Raw genomic sequence first — 19,764 nt, forward strand, 5'->3', positions numbered from 1 at the left:
AAGAGGGCAGTAGAGGAAGGACAGGTCGCCCTAAAGGAAGTTCAGGATAGCATGTCAGAAACCGAACGTAGTGAGAGGTTGGGTGCGCGCAAGAAAAGGGATACCCGTAAAAGGAAAGAAGCTAAGAACCCTCCTGTAAAAGGAGTGCAGTCCCCTGATTCCCCAGAAGGGACATCACAAGGACTTTACCCATTAAGGGAACTTGAGGCATTAAATATTGATAGCTCTGCAAGCTCTAGCCCCAATGCCTCTGACAATGATGCTCTTGATTCAGAGGAAGAATCAGAGTTAGAGGAGGAGGCAGCCAAATATGAGGAGGAGAGATACTACCCAGACAAATGAGGAAATAATAAAAAACCCTCCCATAACTCCTCTCGTAGGGTAACACCCACCGCTCCTCCACCCTACAAACTGCGGTCTGGATTTTCCTTTTGGCCGGAAAAGATTCGTAAAAAATTACACAATTTTTTTCCTGTTTTTGAAACAGAGAACAGGGGACGAGTACATGCCTCCGTCGAATATAACCTAATTAAAGAATTGGCTGAGTCTGTCCGCAAATACGGGGTTAATGCAAATTTTACCCTGGTAATGTTGGATAGAATTGGCACTGGCACCTTAACTCCTTCTGATTAGCAAAAGCCGCACTTTCAGACATGGGTCAATACATGGAATGGAGGGCTCTCTGGTATGAGGCCGCTCAAACACAAGCCCAGGCCAATGCTCTTGCCCTTACTCCTGAACAGAGAAACTGGACCTTTGACTTGTTGACAGGTCAAGGTCAATTTACTGTGAATCAGACAAATTACCATTGGGGAGCCTATGCTCAAATTTCACAGACAGCTATTAAAGCCTGGAAAGCGCTTTCTAAAAAAGGGGAGGCTAATAGGCGCCTTACAAAAATTATTCAGGGCCCTGAAAAATCGTTTTCCGATTTTGTGGCCAAAATGACAAAAGCAACAGGACATATCTTTGGAGATGTTGAGCAGGTGAAACCTTTTATTGAACAGTTGATATTTGAACAAGCCACTCAAGAGTGCAGAGCCGCCATAGCCCCTAGAAAAAATAAGGGCTTACAAGATTGGCTCAGAGTGTGTAGAGACCTCGGAGGACCGCTTACTAATGCGGGCCTAGCAGCTGCTATCCTCCAGTCTCAAAAACGCCCTGCTGGTAAAACCAACCAGAGGACTTGCTATAACTGTGGCAAGCCTGGACATTTTAAAAAGGACTACAAAAACTCAAACAGAAGGGGAGAAACACCGACTCTCTGCAACCGTTGTGGCAAAGGATATCATAAGACTAGCCAATGCCGCTCGGTGAGAGATGTGCAGGGGAGACTCCTCCCACCTATTAACAATCAAACTGTCGATAACAGCCAGGCTACCGACGTGCCAAAAAACGGGCCGTCGGGCCCTCGGTCCCAGGGCCCTCAAAGATATGGGAACCGGTTTGTCAAAGCCCAGGAGGACAACAGAGACACGGCTCAGGACACTCTACAAGAGTGGACCTGCGTGCCGCCTCCGACTTCTTACTAATGCCACAAATGAATATCCAACCAGTTCCTACAGAGACCATTACACCTTTGCCTCAAGGAACTGTCGGCCTCATACTGGGTCGAGGCATACTTACCTTACAAGGCTTAATAGTGTATCCTGGAATCGTAGATAATCAACACTCTACAGAGATTCAAATTTTATGTTCTAGTCCAAAAGGAGTTTTCTCAATTTCAAAAGGGGACAGAATTGCTCAATTGTTACTCCTCCCTGATATAGGAGGAGGATCCTCTAGACCAAATGTTGCCAAAATGGGCTCTTCAGGCAATGATTCGGCTTACTTGATGATCCCTCTAAATGAGAGACCCAGGCTCCATTTAAAAATTAATGGCAAAGCATTTGAGGGCATTCTAGATACGGGAGCAGATAAAAGCATAATTTCTTCTCATTGGTGGCCCAAAGCATGGCCCATTACCCAATCATCTCATGCCTTACAAGGTCTGGGCTACCAATCCTGTCCTTCGATTAGCTCTGTGGTCCTAACATGGGAAACTTTCGAAGGTCAACGGGGAAAATTCATACTGTATGTACTTCCTCTCCCAGTTAATTTATGGGGAAGGGATGTTATGCAACATATGGGCTTCACCCTATCAAATGAGTATGCCCCTCCTGAAAGATATTGACCACAAGCAAAGGGTATAATGCTAAAAATGGGGTATAAAATGGGAAAAGGATTAGGTAAGCAAGAACAAGGGAGAACCGAACCCATCTCACCTGCAGGAAACCAAAGCAAACAGGGTTTTTCCTAGGAGCCATTGAGGCAGCACGACCTATACCTTGGAAAACAGAGGACCCTGTATGCGTTCCTCAATGGCCCCTGTCCTCTGAAAAATTAGAAGCAGTGACTCAACTAGTAAAAGAACAATTAAATTTGGGTCACATTGAACCATCCACATCTCCATGGAATACTCCAATTTTTGTGATTAAGAAAAAAAATCAGGTAAATGGAGATTGTTACATTATTTGAGAGCCATTAATGAACAAATGAATATGTTTGGCCCCGTACAAAGAGGTCTTCCTATGTTATCTGCCTTGTCCAAGGGCTGGAACTTAATTATTGTGGATATTAAAGATTGCTTTTTTTCCATACCTTTATTTCCCAAAGATAGGCCTAGATTTGCTTTTACCATTCTCTCGATTAATCACGCAGAGCCTGATAAGCGCTATCAATGGAAGGTTCTGCCACAAGGAATGACTAATAGTCCTACCATGTGTCAGCTTTATGTGCAAGAGGCACTGCTGCCGCTACGGAGGCAATATCCTTTATTAATTTTGCTTCATTATATGGATGACATCCTTTTATGCCATAAGGACATGACAATGCTTCAAAAGGCCTATTCTTCTTTACTAAAAACTTTAGAACAATGGGGACTACATGTGGCCACAGATAAAGTACAAATTGCAGATACTGGACAATTCCTGGGATCTATAGTGTCCCCTACAAAAATTGTGCCTCAAAAGGTAGAAATAAGAAGAAATCATCTCCGTACTTTAAACGATTTTCAAAAGTTGTTAGGAGATGTTAATTGGCTCCGACCTTTCTTAAAAATTCCTACTGCTGAATTAAAGCCTTTGTTTGACATCTTGGAGGGAGACTCTCATATCTCCTCTCCCAGGAATCTTACTCCTGCAGCCAGCCAAGCCCTACAAAAGGTGGAAAAAGCTTTACAAAATGCACAATTGCAACGCGTGGACAATACGCGGCCTTTTGATTTATGTGTCTTTAAGACATATCAGCTGCCAACTGCGGTGTTATGGCAAGAGGGACCATTATTATGGATCCATCCAAATGCTTCTCCTGCTAAAATTATAAATTGGTATCCCAATGCTATTGCACAACTAGCCCTTAGGGGACTAAAGGCCGCAATCACCCATTTTGGACAGGAGCCCAGACTTCTGATTGTACCATACACTGCTGCACAGGTTCAAACCCTGGCGGCTACTTCCAATGATTGGGCTGTTTTGATTACCTCCTTTTCAGGACGAATTGACAATCATTACCCAAAACATCCTATCTTACAATTTACATTAAATCAAGCTGTGGTGTTCCCACAAATGACCGTTAAGTCCCCACTTAAAGATGGAATAATAGTATATACAGATGGTTCAAAAACTGGAATTGGTGCCTATGTGGTTAATGAAAAGATAATGACTAAAGATTACCAAGAAACCTCACCTCAAATAGTAAAATGTTTGGTAGTTTTAGAGGTTTTAAGGATCTTTCCCGAGCCTTTAAATATTGTATCAGATTCCTATTATGTGGTTAATGCTGTTAATTTATTGGAGGCCGCGGGAATCATTAAGTCCTCTAGTAAAGTCGCCTCTATTTTTCAGCAAATACAATTGGCCTTACAAAATAGAAAAACACCCATATATATTACCCATGTCAGGGCACATTCGGGCCTACCAGGTCCAATGTCCCGGGGCAATGACTTGGCTGATAAGGCCACTCGGCTTATAGCCACTGCACTGTCCTCCCAGGCAGATGCAGCAAAAAATTTTCATCAGCACGTTCATGTGACGGCTGAAACTCTCCGCCGCCGCTTTGCTATAACTAGAAAAGAAGCTAGAGACATTGTGACTCAATGTAAAAATTGTTGTGAATTTTTGCCTACACCCCATGTAGGGATAAACCCACGGGGTGTAAGACCTTTACAAATCTGGCAAATGGATGTCACGCATGTCTCTTCCTTTGGTAAACTTCAGTATCTACATGTTTCCATTGATACATGCTCAGGCATTATATTTGCCACACCACTTACATGTGATACAGCATTGCCTGGAAGCGTGGAGTGCTTGGGGAATGCCTAAAATTCTCAAAACTGATAATGGACCTGCATACACCTCACAAAAATTTCAACAGTTCTGTCATCAGATGAATGTGACTCATCTGACTGGCCTTCCCTACAACCCTCAAGGACAAGGGATTGTAGAACGTGCACACCGCACACTCAAATCTTATTTAATAAAGCAAAAAAGGGGGATAGATAGCGTTCTTCCCTCAGTACCAAGAGTGGCCATTTCCATGGCACTCTTTACCCTAAATTTTTTAAATCTAGATGACAAAGGCCATACTGCATCAGAAAGACACTATTTAGAGCCCAGCAGGCCAAAAGAAATGGTCAAATGGAAGGATGTTCTGAGTAACAAATGGAAAGGACCGGATCCTATTCTTATAAGATCCAGGGGAGCTGTGTGCGTTTTTCCACAGGACGAAGACAATCCATTTTGGGTACCAGAAAGACTTACCAGAAAAATCCAGACGGTTCCAGAAGATGCTGAAACTCAGCCTGGCGATGACCCAAGTGATAATAACAAAGAGGGAACAATGCTGGGGGATCATGTCAACATTCCCACTCCCGATGCCGAATTGGACAACAGAATTCGAGCAAACATTAAGAGAATTAAGAACTGCCATCATTCAAGTTAATTCCACACACCTGAATCTGTCGCTTACAGAGGGACTTTCGTCATGGATATCTTCGGCTTTCTCCTTCTTTAAGGAATGGGTTGGGGTTGGATTATTTGGAGCTGCGATCTGCTGTGGGTTAGTGTTGACCCTATGGTTGGTCTGTAAACTCAGGGCTCAAACAAAAAGAGACAAGGTGGTTATTGCCCAAGCACTTGCAGCAGTAGAAAGTGGGACCTCCCCTGATATATGGCTATCCATGCTTAAGCAATAAGTCGCGGGCTGCTCAGCTCCTGCACCCTCAGAGTCTCAGCTCATTGCACAAGGTGGAGTGAGTAAGTTTCAGCAGCCCTGGAGAGTTGCATAGTGAGGCATTGCAGTAAAATGGCGCTGCGGCAATATGAGCTATTTACCTCTGTCTCCACTCTCTTTAATGGGTGTCTTATTGCTTCCTAAATAAAGGAATAGGGGGAGACGGTGGCTTGGTGGGCAGCCTTTAAGTCCTAAATAAGGGCAATGAGTTTTCTCTCTCTCTTTCTTCTCTCTGCATGGCCTTTGCACTCGACTGGGCCTAGTTGCCATTGCACGTTGAAAGGCACCCTATATCTACGTGCACCCAGTGGCCGTTGCACCCCGCGGGGAAAATTGCCCATTGCACGCGGGACGGCACTGAGTGGTACCTCTAAAATGGTCCTCGATCGGTTGGTCCAGAGTCATGCTCCAGCCTTGATCGGACCATTTCCTTTTCCTAAGCTCATTGCCCATACAACAAACTGTAGTGAGCTGCGAACCCGATGTGGCGCCAGTTTTCAACTATTCTTTTAGTTAGGCCTTTAATTAAAAGAGAAGGGGGAGATATGAGAGGCCGCACTCACATTCGCCATTACAAGATGGCGCTGACATCCTGTGTCCCAAACTGGTAAACAAGTAATCTGCGCATGTGCGAAGGAACTTTCCACTTGTTGTGCTCTGCCTCTCCCATGGCGTCATATTGCCTGATGAGTAACAGCCAATCAGGGACTGACACATCCTAAGCGGAGAACAGTTTCCTATATAAGGGATGGGTTTCTGCTGTTTGGGGTCTCCATTTTACTTGTCGTAAGCTTATGCTCTCCCTCTTAAGACTCATTAAAGCTTTACTGCAGAAGGATCCTGTGTGTGCAGCGTCGTTCTTGCTGGCGAGACTGTAACGCGAGTCACAATATGCTATATAATAGCATGATTTCACTATTTAACTTAATAAGATCAATTTCTGTTAAAGTACAGTTAGTAATGCTCACTAATAAGGACCTGCATTGTGTTTAACACACACAATTTTAAAATGCACATAATAAGGTATTGAATATTGACTACAGTCAAAACTCAACTGAACTCTCTATTTATGAAACTTCCCAATGGACTTCATACAGAATTGAGAAAAAGTGATTGATTGTAAATGCCAGTGACTTAGGCAGAAAATTTTGCCTTATTTATATCCATAACTTAACCCAATAAGCTTTGCATGTAAATTTTCACTTTTTCAAGTAAAATGTTCTGAAAAATTATGCAGCCAGTATTTTCTAAACACGTATTCACTTGCTTTTCAGAACTTTCTAGCAGAAACTCCTGGAAATTCTATATGTATAAAAAGTCCATTGCTTTTAGATATTATTTGTACATTGAAAGGTGAGAGATTGGCATCACCTTTAAAAGTTTTTCCAAGAACAGGTTTAAGGCTAATTAAATTTTGTTAATGTAAATAGTCAAAGATACTATCTTGGGGCAGCAGAACCCTCATAGAACATAGCACAAAAGATGAAGAATGCAGTTTTGTAACTGTCAGTGAAAGTAGTATTTGTAGGAATACAAGTATGATATATCCTACCTGGTATTCCAAAACTTTGGAACTTGTGACAGAAATATCGCCACATGTTTGAGGCTGGTCTTGTCCACAAAGTTTGTTTGTTTTTTCCAGCCTAAGCTACAAAGTAACACCTCGTGTCAATCCAACACAAAGTATCCTCATCAGTCAGAAAGTTATTGTGTGATGCCAAGGTACAGAGCAGCTGGTTACATACTACTACTACTTTATAAATGTAACCAGAATACATTTCACTGAGAAATAAGAATATGCTTGACAAAGTAGAATTAGCTTTTTATTATAAATAAAGTTCATTAGTTTTATTTTTTAAGTAAATAAAGTATTTTGAAAATACAAGTTAATAATTTTGTCATTATTTTCCTTATTAGAAAAGTAGTAGTAATTTCAAGAGCGTTTGAAATATTTGATTAAAGTTGCCTTAGGGTTTAAGTATAGGAGACAATGATGACCCTGTAAATAGATTTTAGACTTCTAGAAGTAAAACTGTTACCAAACCATATGTTTCTTTTTCTTTCTTGTCAATAGAGATATAGTTGCCATGGCAACCAAGTTATGTAGAATGTTACAGAACATTTGTTGACAGTTTCTTGTCTGATTACTGCCCAGCCAGCTTCTTAGAAGAAAAGACAGTGCAAATTCTATTTTGAGTGTTAAAAACAACACTCTTTGTTCGAAGTCAACCATACTCCTTAATCAAGATGTCCTTGTCATAGCAATCCAATTTTTTGGTGGGAGTCGTATTTAAGAAAAAAATACTTACTTCTAGCAGAAAGGTTTTATGCATAACGATAGAAATATGACTAATGTAGCACTACTTTTATCTGGCAATCTTCTAATTTTTTCTTATTTGTTTGTTTTTTATATCAAAAAGGCATGTATGTAAGAGTAATGGAATGGGGGTAAAAAAGCCTGTCACATGTAAATATTACTTCTTCTTTGTTACCCCAAATAGTACTTAATTAATACAATGCAGAAGCTTTCAAAGACTTACTTAATTTTCTGATTCCTATGTTATATTTATGTCCAAAATTAAATGAATTGCCACTTGTGTTATGAGAGAGGGAAAAGTTTTAAATCCTCTTCAGCTACTTTGAATATTTCATATTTGCACACCAGTTTGGCTCAAATGTTTATATTAGTTATATGCAGTATGCCAGATTGTTTATGCTAACAACTAACCATCTAGCAAAAATTTATTTGTCCTAAAAGGCCAAGAAAACTAAAGTGATAATCCCATATCACATAAACAGCATTACAATCCTGATAAGACTAATGTAAAGTTAACTTTGCAGACCTCTTAAGATAAAAATTAGAGAAATGGTTTACTAATGAAAATAGTAATGTTAAGAACTCCTTGTTTTTCTTAAATCTCTTCATTTTCTAATTAATTTTGCCCTATACAGTATAAGAAATAAATAATACAATTTGAATTTGGGTTTTCATTTGGTTATTATAATGTTAACTATCAAAGAATTTGCCACATCTAAATTGTAAATAATTTTATTTCTCTTCAGAGTCCTATAAAATTTCTTCATCATTAGCTTTTTTATGTCATTTTGCTTAAAATGTTCAGATAGCACATCCAGGATGTAAATATCAATGTTAGGTTCAGGAAATTTAATTTGGATGAAAACTATTGGGTATTTACTTATACTAATTGCCATTAAATACTAAATACACATTATACTAGCCTCCATTAAATGTTGTTATTTTCTAATCTATATGTAGTTATTATACATTAATAATTATATATTAATAAAATAGTTAATATAAAATTTTAAAGTGCTGTTGAGAAAAGATCACTTGGTCATTAATAAAAACCAGATATATTATAATAGATGAGTTGGCACATACCTTTAATCCTACTGTGATGACTCTTTTTATATCAACATGAAACAAGCTATCAACATTGGGAAGAAAACTTATTTTAGAAAATGCCTATACCAAATTAGCCAGTGGGAAAGCCTGTGAAATTTTTTTCTTGATTGATGATTTATTTAGGATGGATCATCCCACTGCTGATGGTGTTACTTTTGGGCAGTAGTTCTGGTGTTATAAGAAAGCTGGCTGAAGTCTCATCTGTACTACATGTAACCTCTTCCTCTGTAGCTTGGCAAGGGCATCTTGCCAGAGGCATGTGATCTGAAGTCAGTGGTAGCAGATAGATAAGATTCTATAGTAATGTAATGTAGAATAGTTAGATAAGGTCTTCAAAAACCTGAGAGATAAGCAGAATATGCCATTTTAAAATGTTTCTATTAGTTTAAAGATTCACTGACAATGAGACAGGAAACACCCAGCCTACCTCAAAGAGGATGATGAGCATCAAAGAACCTCCTTAAGGAGATGGCTTCCAATGTGGCAAACAAGCCACTGGGCATAATGTCCTCATTTCTGGCACAGACAGAATTCTGCCTAAAGAAGGGCAAGCTTGGATGCAGGCAGAGTCAATAGCCAAACTCAGCTTAGACAGGGTAAGCAAGTCCTCAACAGTTGCTTCCTCACAAATATGTCTGTCAGATATAATGGGTCAGAAGGCTGAAGATGATGCTCCAACATAATAGAGAGTTTTGGGTGACTATCTATGTAGAATACTGTCTCTGTCACCTTCTTATATGGAAAACTACTAACTTGTACTCCAGGCATACTAAGATAATCAAGTTTATTCCTTCTCACATCTCTGACGGAGTTGAAGTTCAGGTATCTTAGTTTTATAATGAAGTTTACTTGTTTAGGAGTTAAGATGTTTTTAGGTATAGATAAATGTTTTAAGTTGATAATGACAAGATGTGATGAAGATTGATTTACATTCTGAAATTTAGACACACTAAGATAGGAAAGATATTTTCTTCAAGACTGTCAAATACAATAGCCAAACCACTAAGAATGTAATATTTATATAGTTCCTGATTGTGCCATGGTCATTATTGCTGTAAGTAGTTTATTTAATATATATATATATATGTATATATATATGAAGTAATATAAACATATATGTAAAAATAAAAAATGAAAGTTGGCTGAACAAACCAGGATGGGGCAAACCTACAAACATCACTCTTCCATGGCCTCAGCTTCAGTTTATTCCTGCAGGTTCTTGAGTTGAGTTTTTGACCTGATTTCTCTAGATGATCAATGTCAAGCTATGATTTGACATAAACCATATGCTCCTCATGGTGCTTAATTTTTTTTACTGTGTTTTATCCTAGCAATAGAAAAATTAAGATACCTGTCAAACAAGAAGCAAGATTTGGAGGTTTGATTTAACTTTTAGGCCAGCTAGGGATACACAGCAATACCATTTCAGTCTCAGATACTCAGTGAAAACTTGTCTCAAAGAACAAGACTATCTTAAATATTATAGTACTATATTACATACCAGTTATTGTCAATATCACTGAAAATAATTATACTCATAATTTTGAAATTTTCAGTGATTAGAACCATAGATAAATATTCTTCTTTTTTATGTTTATGATAAACTACCAACACTACCAAAACCTGTTTATTTTCAAGGATTTTAATTACTGCATTTTGATATAACGTGTCTTCTTTGTAATTCTTCGCATTTTATTATGTAAATGTAGAGAACCATGACAGGTCAAAATGCTGAAAATTAAAGACTGTGTTCTTAGTCTATATCAACCCTATTTTCACTAAGTTTAAGGAATATCATGGAAGAGAAGATGGAAATAATGTAAGAACAGAAGATAGAGAGGCATGATATGAAATGCTGTCCTCTAGGCATAATATGGCCATTACACATGAACTCAGCAGTTGTATTAACTTAGACAAGATCTATACAAGATGAAAGATGTCAAAATGCTTGTATATGTGATATATGTATATATATGATATATAAATACACATTCATATTAAGGAGGTAATGGCAATGATTATTAGTTGGAAAAAGAAGAACCGCTTTTTATTCAGTATATAGGCATAAGTAGATTTAAAATGCCCCAGTGGGTAGTTTCACATATGGTCAGTACTGACTGAAATTACTAAGTTATATAAATAAAACACATGAATTTGGAAGTGGAATATTTTGAGGAGGTACAATGTGATATCATATTTCATGTTATATATATATGCATCGAGTAGATAAAAGAAGGCTTTAAACTTAGAAGCTGATAATTATTTTAGTCAATAGATTGTCTTTCTACAGCTGAAGAATGCACTGTTTATGATAGGGGAAGTCCTTGCTTTTTTAGTAATCTATAAATTGCTGTGTGTTATTTCAGTTTTCTGTGTGTTTTTGCAACCTGTCAAAGCAAAGACACATTTAAAGAACACTCTATCAGTTTCACTTTAACAAGCATAAATCTGATTTGTAAAATGAACAAAAGAAGGTTAAATAAACGAATAATGAATAATTGAAATAGGATTTCAGTGAAAGATCCCATAAATAGACACTTAAGTTCTTAAAGCTAAATTAATCAGCAACTCATGGAAGAATAGTTAGTGGGCAATCACTCTAACCAGCAACAAAGGCAACATCTGAGGTTAGGTCTCACCTGGCTTCTGAATGTAATGGATTATGTAGGTAGGATATTTCCATGTGTGTGACATCATCAGAAAATTGGACCAGGTTATGTGCTTTTAAATGTCTGCCTGCTTATTCTGAGTTAGGGTCATATATTTGAATCAGTAGATTTTGCCCTTATGCTGAAGAGTTTGATTCTTTTCCTGGTAAAACATTTGTACTAAAACTGGTTTACCATGTCCAATATGAAATATAGTTTGCATTATGATTTTGTACCATTTATATATTACCTATAAGGTTGTATACATGCGTAAGTATTCATAACTGTGTGTTTTTATACATATAACTTAAACAATCTGTAACTTTTTCAAATAATCTCAAATATTCTGTTGTATTTTTCAAATTAATGATTGTTACCCAATACATCAAATTCACTAAATCTTAACTGGCCACCATGTTAGATTACAATATATAACAGAATAAGTAAAAGTATAGGAAAATGAAATCTTGAAAGGTACTTTGAGAAACATTTAGTAGATCACAATGGCACTGATTATCCATTCCACATGATTTTAAAGTGAGGCAAGTGGATCAGAGAAAGGATATATGAGAGAAATTCATTTGTCTTGATGAAGTGGCTACCTAATCATTATCTATTATCTTTTCCTTATCCATCTGGGAAACCCAGAAGTTTAGTAAGAATCACAAATGTATATAAGCTTTATTAAAATGTTTAGGGGATATCTTCCTAGAAGTAGATTCCTACTTTCTTCAATATTGGCTGTTACATTGTGACAGGACCTTGATTATAATATTGTTTTGTTCATATTATTTATTTTTCTCCATTTCTTCACTTATCTATCCCAGGTTTTGTTGTCTGCCACTATGCCAGAAAAGAAATGAACAGACATTTACATATACTGGATAGATAACTGATGATACACCAAAGTATAGATACGACTTAAGTCTAATTGTTGAGGCTGCTTATAGAAGCAGAAATGACTCAAAAACATCTACATCACCAAAGCCTACCATAGCATTGATTTTAGTTCATGAAAACTGGAAAGAAGGCATATACTCCATAACCCAAGGACAGCTCAACAAGTTGAAGAATTTCCTTTCCACACAACAACGTTTGTCTGATTTTCCAGGCAGTTTTGCTTGTCTCTTTCTTACAGTTAGCTTTGCTTGTCTCTATATCCTCTGAACAGCTTTGGTGATCTGTCTCTTTTAGGCAGTTCAATTGTCTGGATCTCTTCCCAGCACACCCGCTTGTCAGATAGTCTCACCTTGTTTTAGAATAACTCTAAGCAGACTTCACTGTTTATATATGATGGAGAAAGGAGTGTCTTCTTGAATCTGGTAAATTTTATGGACTTCCTAAAGTTATATTGAGTTATTTACTTCCTGAGCCTAATGAACATCCCCATAGAAAAGGGATGTTCTAGACCATTAAATTGTTTCAACTCTATATAAATGTCTCATCTTAAAATATCCTGATGCTGCACCTCTCCTTTAACATCCTGTGTCTTCAAGAGCTTCCCTTCTAGATTTCACAGGAAGCTGCTTTGCAAGAGTTTTAATTTTCAAAATTCTTAGAGGAAAGCTGTTCTTATAGTTGTATAATACTTCTTTAAGGGACATTAATGTTAACTACAAAAAAACCAGATAGTCTTATACTGACATTCAAGTTTCTGTGAAATCTAAAATATGTGCTGATTTATTTACTTTCATTTTTACTCAAGATAAACAGAAATTTCATCTTCATTTTTTCATATACTCTAGAATGCATTATATTTATTTATATATCTTAAATTTTAAAAATGATTTATTTATATGTCTTTTCCTTCATGTACCATCCTTATACATTGTGGCATTTACAGAGTCTTCACACTTGATTGGGTAACTGTCCTTTTTATGTTATTATTACTCACTTTTGTATGTGCAACACAATTACATTGTATATGCCTTCTTTCCAGTTTACATTGTCTTATCTGTGCTTGTGTCACAGGACAGAAAAAGGAGTCCTCCACTTGGAATATATCTTAAACCAATAATGAAGCCCAGCCATGTGGTGTGTGTGTGTGTGTGTGTGTGTGTGTGTGTGTGTGTGTGTGTGCATGTGTGTGTGTGTGAATGTGTGTGTGTGATTTCTTGTTCCCTACCAAAATTTTGTCCTCTCTATTTATAGCACTGAAAACATAGTATGTCCAGGAAATGATGCTGAATGTTTTGCTTCAATTATTTTTTTAAAACAGAGTTTAAAATTTTTACTTTATTTACTCCAATTACCTCAGAATAGCTCTCAGAACTGAAAAAAATGTACTATTAACCTATATCCACATATTGTTTCCCACATTTATGGTAGACATTTGTTTTCTTTAAGGTTGCTTTCAACCTATTGGCTATTTTCAGCAAATGATTACAACACATACAAAGGTACACACACACACACACACACACACACACACAGGGACATATACACAGATTCTAAACATATAAGGTTGGCCATTAAGAGATCTAGCTTGTCCTCTTGTTGTAAGAAAGCATATAAGTCCCCTTGTGATCTTTATTCTTCATTCTATCCTTCAAAATCGAAAATGACAACTATATCTACAGCTCTGCAGCAGACTACAGGTTAGGTTGTAGCCTTTTCTCTTTCTCTGCCCCATTCACTTGGGACTAAATAAATCGTGGTGAAACACCCTTCTTTCCTCCATTCTCTAGGTACCGTCAGTCTCCGCTCCCCTTCTATCCATATCCATCAATAAGTATCAGCTCCCAATATGAAGGGACACATTTTATCCATAACCTCCAGTGGCCAAAACTGGCAATATCACAAAAAAATTCCATACCAGGCAGCCCACAGCCACCAACTTCTCCTAATAAATGCAAAGGGCAACAGAAATCAGGGAATGGAACACCGACACAAAAAGACAGGACTAGGCATTTTTCTTAAAAAGGAAATAAATAAATCTTATAGAGAAATTTATGAAACACTAACAGTGGGATGAAATAAAGAAAACAGTTCAAGACTTACAGGTGAAAATAAATTTTATAAAGAAAAGCCAAAGTGAGGGAACATTCTAAATAAAAATTTAGGAGCTCACACAAGAATGTTAGGGGCAATTGTCACTAATAGAATACAACAAATGGAAAAGAGAATCTCAGTTTTTGAAGACAAGACAAAAGAAATGGATTACTCATTCAAAAATGTTAAATCTGAAAGTCCCCAGGCACAAAACACCCGGAAACATGGGCTACTATTAAAAGACCAAATACATAAATACTAAGAATAAAAGAAGGAGAAGAATCACAGGTAAAGGGCACAGAAAAAAGTTTCAACAAAATAATAGAAGAAAATTTTCTCAACCTAAAAAAAGATGGACCTATCAATCTAGAAAAAGCTTACAGAAGACCATGTAGATTAGACCCCAAAAGAAAATCACTTTCCACATCATAATGAAAACAGTAAACATACAGAATAAAAAAAGAATACTAAAATCTATACGGGGAAAGACCAAGTAACATATAAAGGTAGAATTATTAGAATAACACCTGGCTATTTTATGTAGAGTCTAAATGTCAGAAAAGACAGAACAGATGTTCTACAAGTTCCTAGAGACCAGATATCAGAGATGCTAGCCAGACTACTGTAATCAACAAAACTTTCAACAATGTACATAGGAAAAGAGAGATATTCTATGAAACAAAACTCCAAATTTAAGCAGTATCTAAAAATTCAGCCTGACACACAACACTAGAAAAAGAATGTCAACTTGAAGAGGCTAATCACACTAACAAAACACAAGGAATAAATAATATGAAACTAGAAAATCAAATGTAGGGTAGGACATGGTAACAAAATGACAGGAATAAACACTGATTATTGATAACTTTCAATTTACCAACAAAAATTACATACTTAAAGAAAGTATCTTAAATCAGGATCCATTATTCCATTGCATACAAGAAACACAAACATCAGAAATAGATATCACCTGAATATCAACAAGAGAAATCGTAAAATGATGAAAAAATACATTCAAAGAAAATAAGTCTAATAAACAAATTGTGTAGTATTTTTTATTGATGACAAAATAGACTTCAAATCAAAAGTAATTAGAAGAGATAGGGAAGGGCACTACATCTTTATCAAAGTGAAAATCCACCGAAAGGATATTGCAATTCTGAATATATGTACATCAAACAGAAGGATACTCATGGTCATAAATGAAACACTGTTACAGCTTAAAACACATATTGCTCCTTACACAGTGATAGTAGGTGACTTACATACCTTGATCACACAAATAGGTAAGTTATAGGTAAATAGTTATGCAAAGAAATGCTGGAAACAACTGACTTCATAATCAAAACCATCTTAAAATATGTTTACAAAACATTTCACCTAAACACAAAATAATATGCATTCTTCTGTACACATCATGGAATTATCTCAAAAAAAATGGCTACATACTTGGACACCAAGGAAGTCCAAATAAGTACAAGAAATTTGGATTAACAACCTGCATCTCTCTGACAAATTTGGATTAAAATTTAATGTCAGTAACAACAGAAAACTTATAAACTCACAGAAACTGAATAACTCACTACAAAATGAAAAAATGGGTCAAGAAAAATTTAGGAAAGAGGGATTCAAGACAGGCAGAATTGAGACTAGGGACAAGGCTTGGAGCTACAGACCAAAATCCTGAAGAACCCTAGGTGGGAGGGGTCCACAAAGTGCAGAGCACAAATGAGTCTGACCTCGGGCCATCCAACAGGCCCGCAGAGGACAGGGTGCCCAATCCTCAGAGTCTGGACCCCTACCCACCAGTGAGCAGCTACTGTGTGCTATATCAGGGACTCAGTATCTGAAACTGAACTGTGAGTGGTGTAACTCTAGCCTGGAGCTGCTGGCCTGGGAAAAACACAGGAAAAAAGGTGGTTCTAATCTCAGACTGCCTGTGATTCCTGAGAAAGCCCCAGGGGCAGGGAGACCACACTGGAACAAAATTGAAAGCCCAGCACAGCTGAGTGCTGTGCTCTCTGTCTCCCTCACTGATCTACAGGCCTTCTGGCCCAGGGGGAATGGAGAGTGTAGATCTGGTCCTGCCAGTCCACAGAGGCACCTAGGGCCCACAAAGGCACCCAGGCAGCTGTGGACATGCCCTACAGCCACAACTCCAAACCTGCACACTCAGGTTGAATGATCTAAGGCCACAAGGTCTGAATAGATTGGGCAGAAATTTCCATCCTAGCCCCAGCAGACTGTTGCTGCACACGCGGGTGGAAATGATCTGGACTGAAAAGAGTGGACAGAGGCTTAGCTAGCCACCACAGCTCAGTAGGGGTTCCTATATTATATTTCTAAACCTGTCTGAGAGGATCAGGGAAAAAACTAGCCACCCACCTCAACCCCTGAAGCCATTCCCTCAAGCTATGGTGGAGCCTGACCAGTTGCCACAACCCAGCAGGAGTGCCTGCTCATTCTTAGACAGGACTGAACAGGCCTAAAGAGATGGAGCAGAAGACCAGCCAACTTTCACAAGCCACTCTCAAGCAGGAGTGAACTTAGGCCACACAGCCTGGAAGGAACAAACAGAATCCTAGCCAGTGCCCACAAGCCAACAGGGGTTCCAACACTCTAAGGCAGACTGACACTAGGCCCCAAAAGTCCCAGTGCCCTAGGGCAAGGTTTTCAAACCCTACCAAAGGAAGAATAACAAGATTTATCTACATTACCTCAAACTGATTCTTGGGCTACAGAGCACCAGCATCAGCCTCTGCTAACCCAATGGAGAGCCCAGGGTGTGGAGTAAAGTCCCCTGAAGCTTAAACCAGGTCAACTGCTTGATCCAGGGAAACTACCTCCCAAGATCAGAGAGAGCAAAATGACTAGAGACCAGCATAAAAACATAAACAACAAAACCCAAAACAATGTGACATTTCCAGATCCCACCTATCCCAAAGAAATCAACACTGAGTACTCAAAAACAGTTGAAGCACAAGAAAATGATCTCAAATCCATAATAACGAAGATGATAAAGGAGGAATCAAATAAAATCCATAAACAAATGCAGGAAGATGCAGCCAAACAATTTGAAGACACTAAAAAGGCCTATAGAGAGGCACTGGAAGAAATTCACAAAAAAAAAAAAAAAAAAACAATCAAATGAAGGAAATCGATAAAACAGATCTGAAGGCCTAAGAGAGGCACTAGAAGAAAATCAGGAAAACACAAACAATCAGATGAAGGAAATCAATGAAACAGTTCAAGATTTGAAGATGAAAATGGAAACAATGATAAAAGCACAGACAGAAGAAAGCCAGAAATAAGAGAACTAAGAGAAGAAAGCAAGTAATACCCAAGTAAGCTTTTCTAACAGAATTCATGAGATGGTAGAATGAATCTCAGGTGTAGAAGATGCTATCATATAATTTGAAACAACCATCAAAGAAAATGCTAAACCTGAATAGTTCCTGACACAAAACATCCAATAAATCAAGGACACCATGAAAAAATGAAACCTGAGGATTAAAGGCATTGAAGAAAGAGAAGACACCTGGATCCAAGGCCCAGAAAATATTTTCAACAAAATCATAAAAGAAAAGTTCACCAATTTAAGGAAGGAGATGCATACAAACATAAAAAGAACTACAGAACACCAAATAGAATAGACCAGAAAAGAAAATCCTCCTGCCACATAATAACCAAACCACAAAATATACAGAACAAAGAAAAATATTCAAAGTGGCAAGGAAAAAGGGTCAAGTAACATATAATGGCAAACCTATCGGAATTACACCCGACTTCTCAGCAGAGAACACAAAAGCCAGAATGACCTGGACAGAGGTCCTGTAAACCCTAAGAGACCACAGATGCCAGGACAGACTACTATACCCAGTGAAACTTTCAATAACTATTTACGGAGAAAACAAGATATTCCATGACAAAAACAAATTCAAACAGCACCAATCCACAAAACTGGCCTTACAGAAATTACTAGAAGGAAAACTCACACCTAAAGTTATAACCAACAACAAAAATTACACAGGAAATAGATAACTACACTGTCACAAAAACATAACCACACAAACATTCTACTACAATCAGCATCAAAACCAAGGGACTTAACAGTTTCTGGATATTAATATCTATCAACATCAGTGGTCTCAATTCTCCAATAAAAAGACACAGATTAGCTGAGTGGATTAATAAACAGGACCCAACATTCTTCTGCATTCAAGAAATATCTTAGTAGCAAGGATAGATATTACTTCAGGATAAAAGACAAAAAAAAAAAAAAAAAAAAAAAAAAAAAGGCATTCCAAGCAAATGGACACAGGGAGCAAGCTAGTATAACCCTTTTAATATCTAATAAAATTAGATTTGCAACCAAAATTAATCAAAGACACGAAGAAGGATACTTCATATTCATCAAAGGGAAAGTCAACCAAGATGACATTATAATTATGAAAATCTATGCTCCCAATACAAGGGCAACAACATTTATAAAAGAAATATTAACAAAGCTCACACCGCACATTGACTCTCATACATTGATAGTGGGAGATTTCAACATCCCACTTTCACCAATGAAACAGAAACTAAATCAAGAAATAATGACACTAACCAATGTTGTGATTCAAATGGATCTAACAGATAACTACTGAACTTTTCACCCAAACAGAAAATATTATCCCTTTTTCTCAGCATCTTATGGAACCTTTTCCAAAATTATTCATATAATAGGTCATAAAACAGTCCTCAATAGATACAAGAAGATTGAAATAATACCTTGTATTCTATCAGATCACCGTGAACTAAACCTGGACTTCAATAACAATAGAAATAAAAAAAGCCTAAACACACATGGAAACTAAACAACTCTTTACTTAATGGCAATTGGGTCAGGGAGAAATAAAGGAAGAAAATGAGGACTTCCTGAAATTCAATGAAAATGGAAGAACAACATACCCAAATTTATGGGACACATTGAAAGCAGTGCTAAGAGGAAAATTCATAGCACTAAGTGCCTTCATGGAGAAATTGGAAACATCTCATATAGGTAACTTAATGACACATCTGAAAGTCCTAGAAAATAAGGAGAAACACCTAAGAGGAGTAGATGGCTGGAAATATCCAAACTCAAGGCTGAAATCAATAAATTAGAAACAAAGAGAACAATTCAAAGAGTCAACAAAACCAGGAGCTGGTTCTTTGAGAAAATCAGCAAGATAGACAAACCATTAGCCAAACTAACTAAAAGGCAGAGAGAAACGATTCAAATAAACAGAGGAATATTGAATGGCTGAGAAACAAAGAAATGCTCAACTTCCTTAGTCATCAGAGAAATGCAAAACAAAATGGCTCTGAGATTCCATCTTACACCAATCATAATGGCTAAGAACCAAAACTAAAGTGACAGCACATGCTGGTGAGAAAGTTGTG

At 37.5% G+C, this 19,764-nt stretch overlaps 1 protein-coding gene across 1 annotated transcript; it reads left to right on the forward strand.

Annotated features, from left to right (window-relative positions):
* Positions 1–432: 432 nt before the first annotated feature.
* LOC127184948 (igE-binding protein-like) lies at positions 433–1,532 on the forward strand (the record flags this gene model as incomplete). Its single annotated transcript, XM_051141412.1, is given in 2 exon segments — positions 433–628; positions 631–1,532. Coding segments are annotated over 2 exon segments (1,098 nt in total), but the record flags the coding sequence as incomplete, so codon positions are not given.
* Positions 1,533–19,764: the final 18,232 nt, after the last annotated feature.

This window comes from Acomys russatus, chromosome X (assembly GCF_903995435.1).
Source record: "Acomys russatus chromosome X, mAcoRus1.1, whole genome shotgun sequence".
NCBI classification, from domain to species: Eukaryota; Metazoa; Chordata; class Mammalia; order Rodentia; family Muridae; genus Acomys; species Acomys russatus.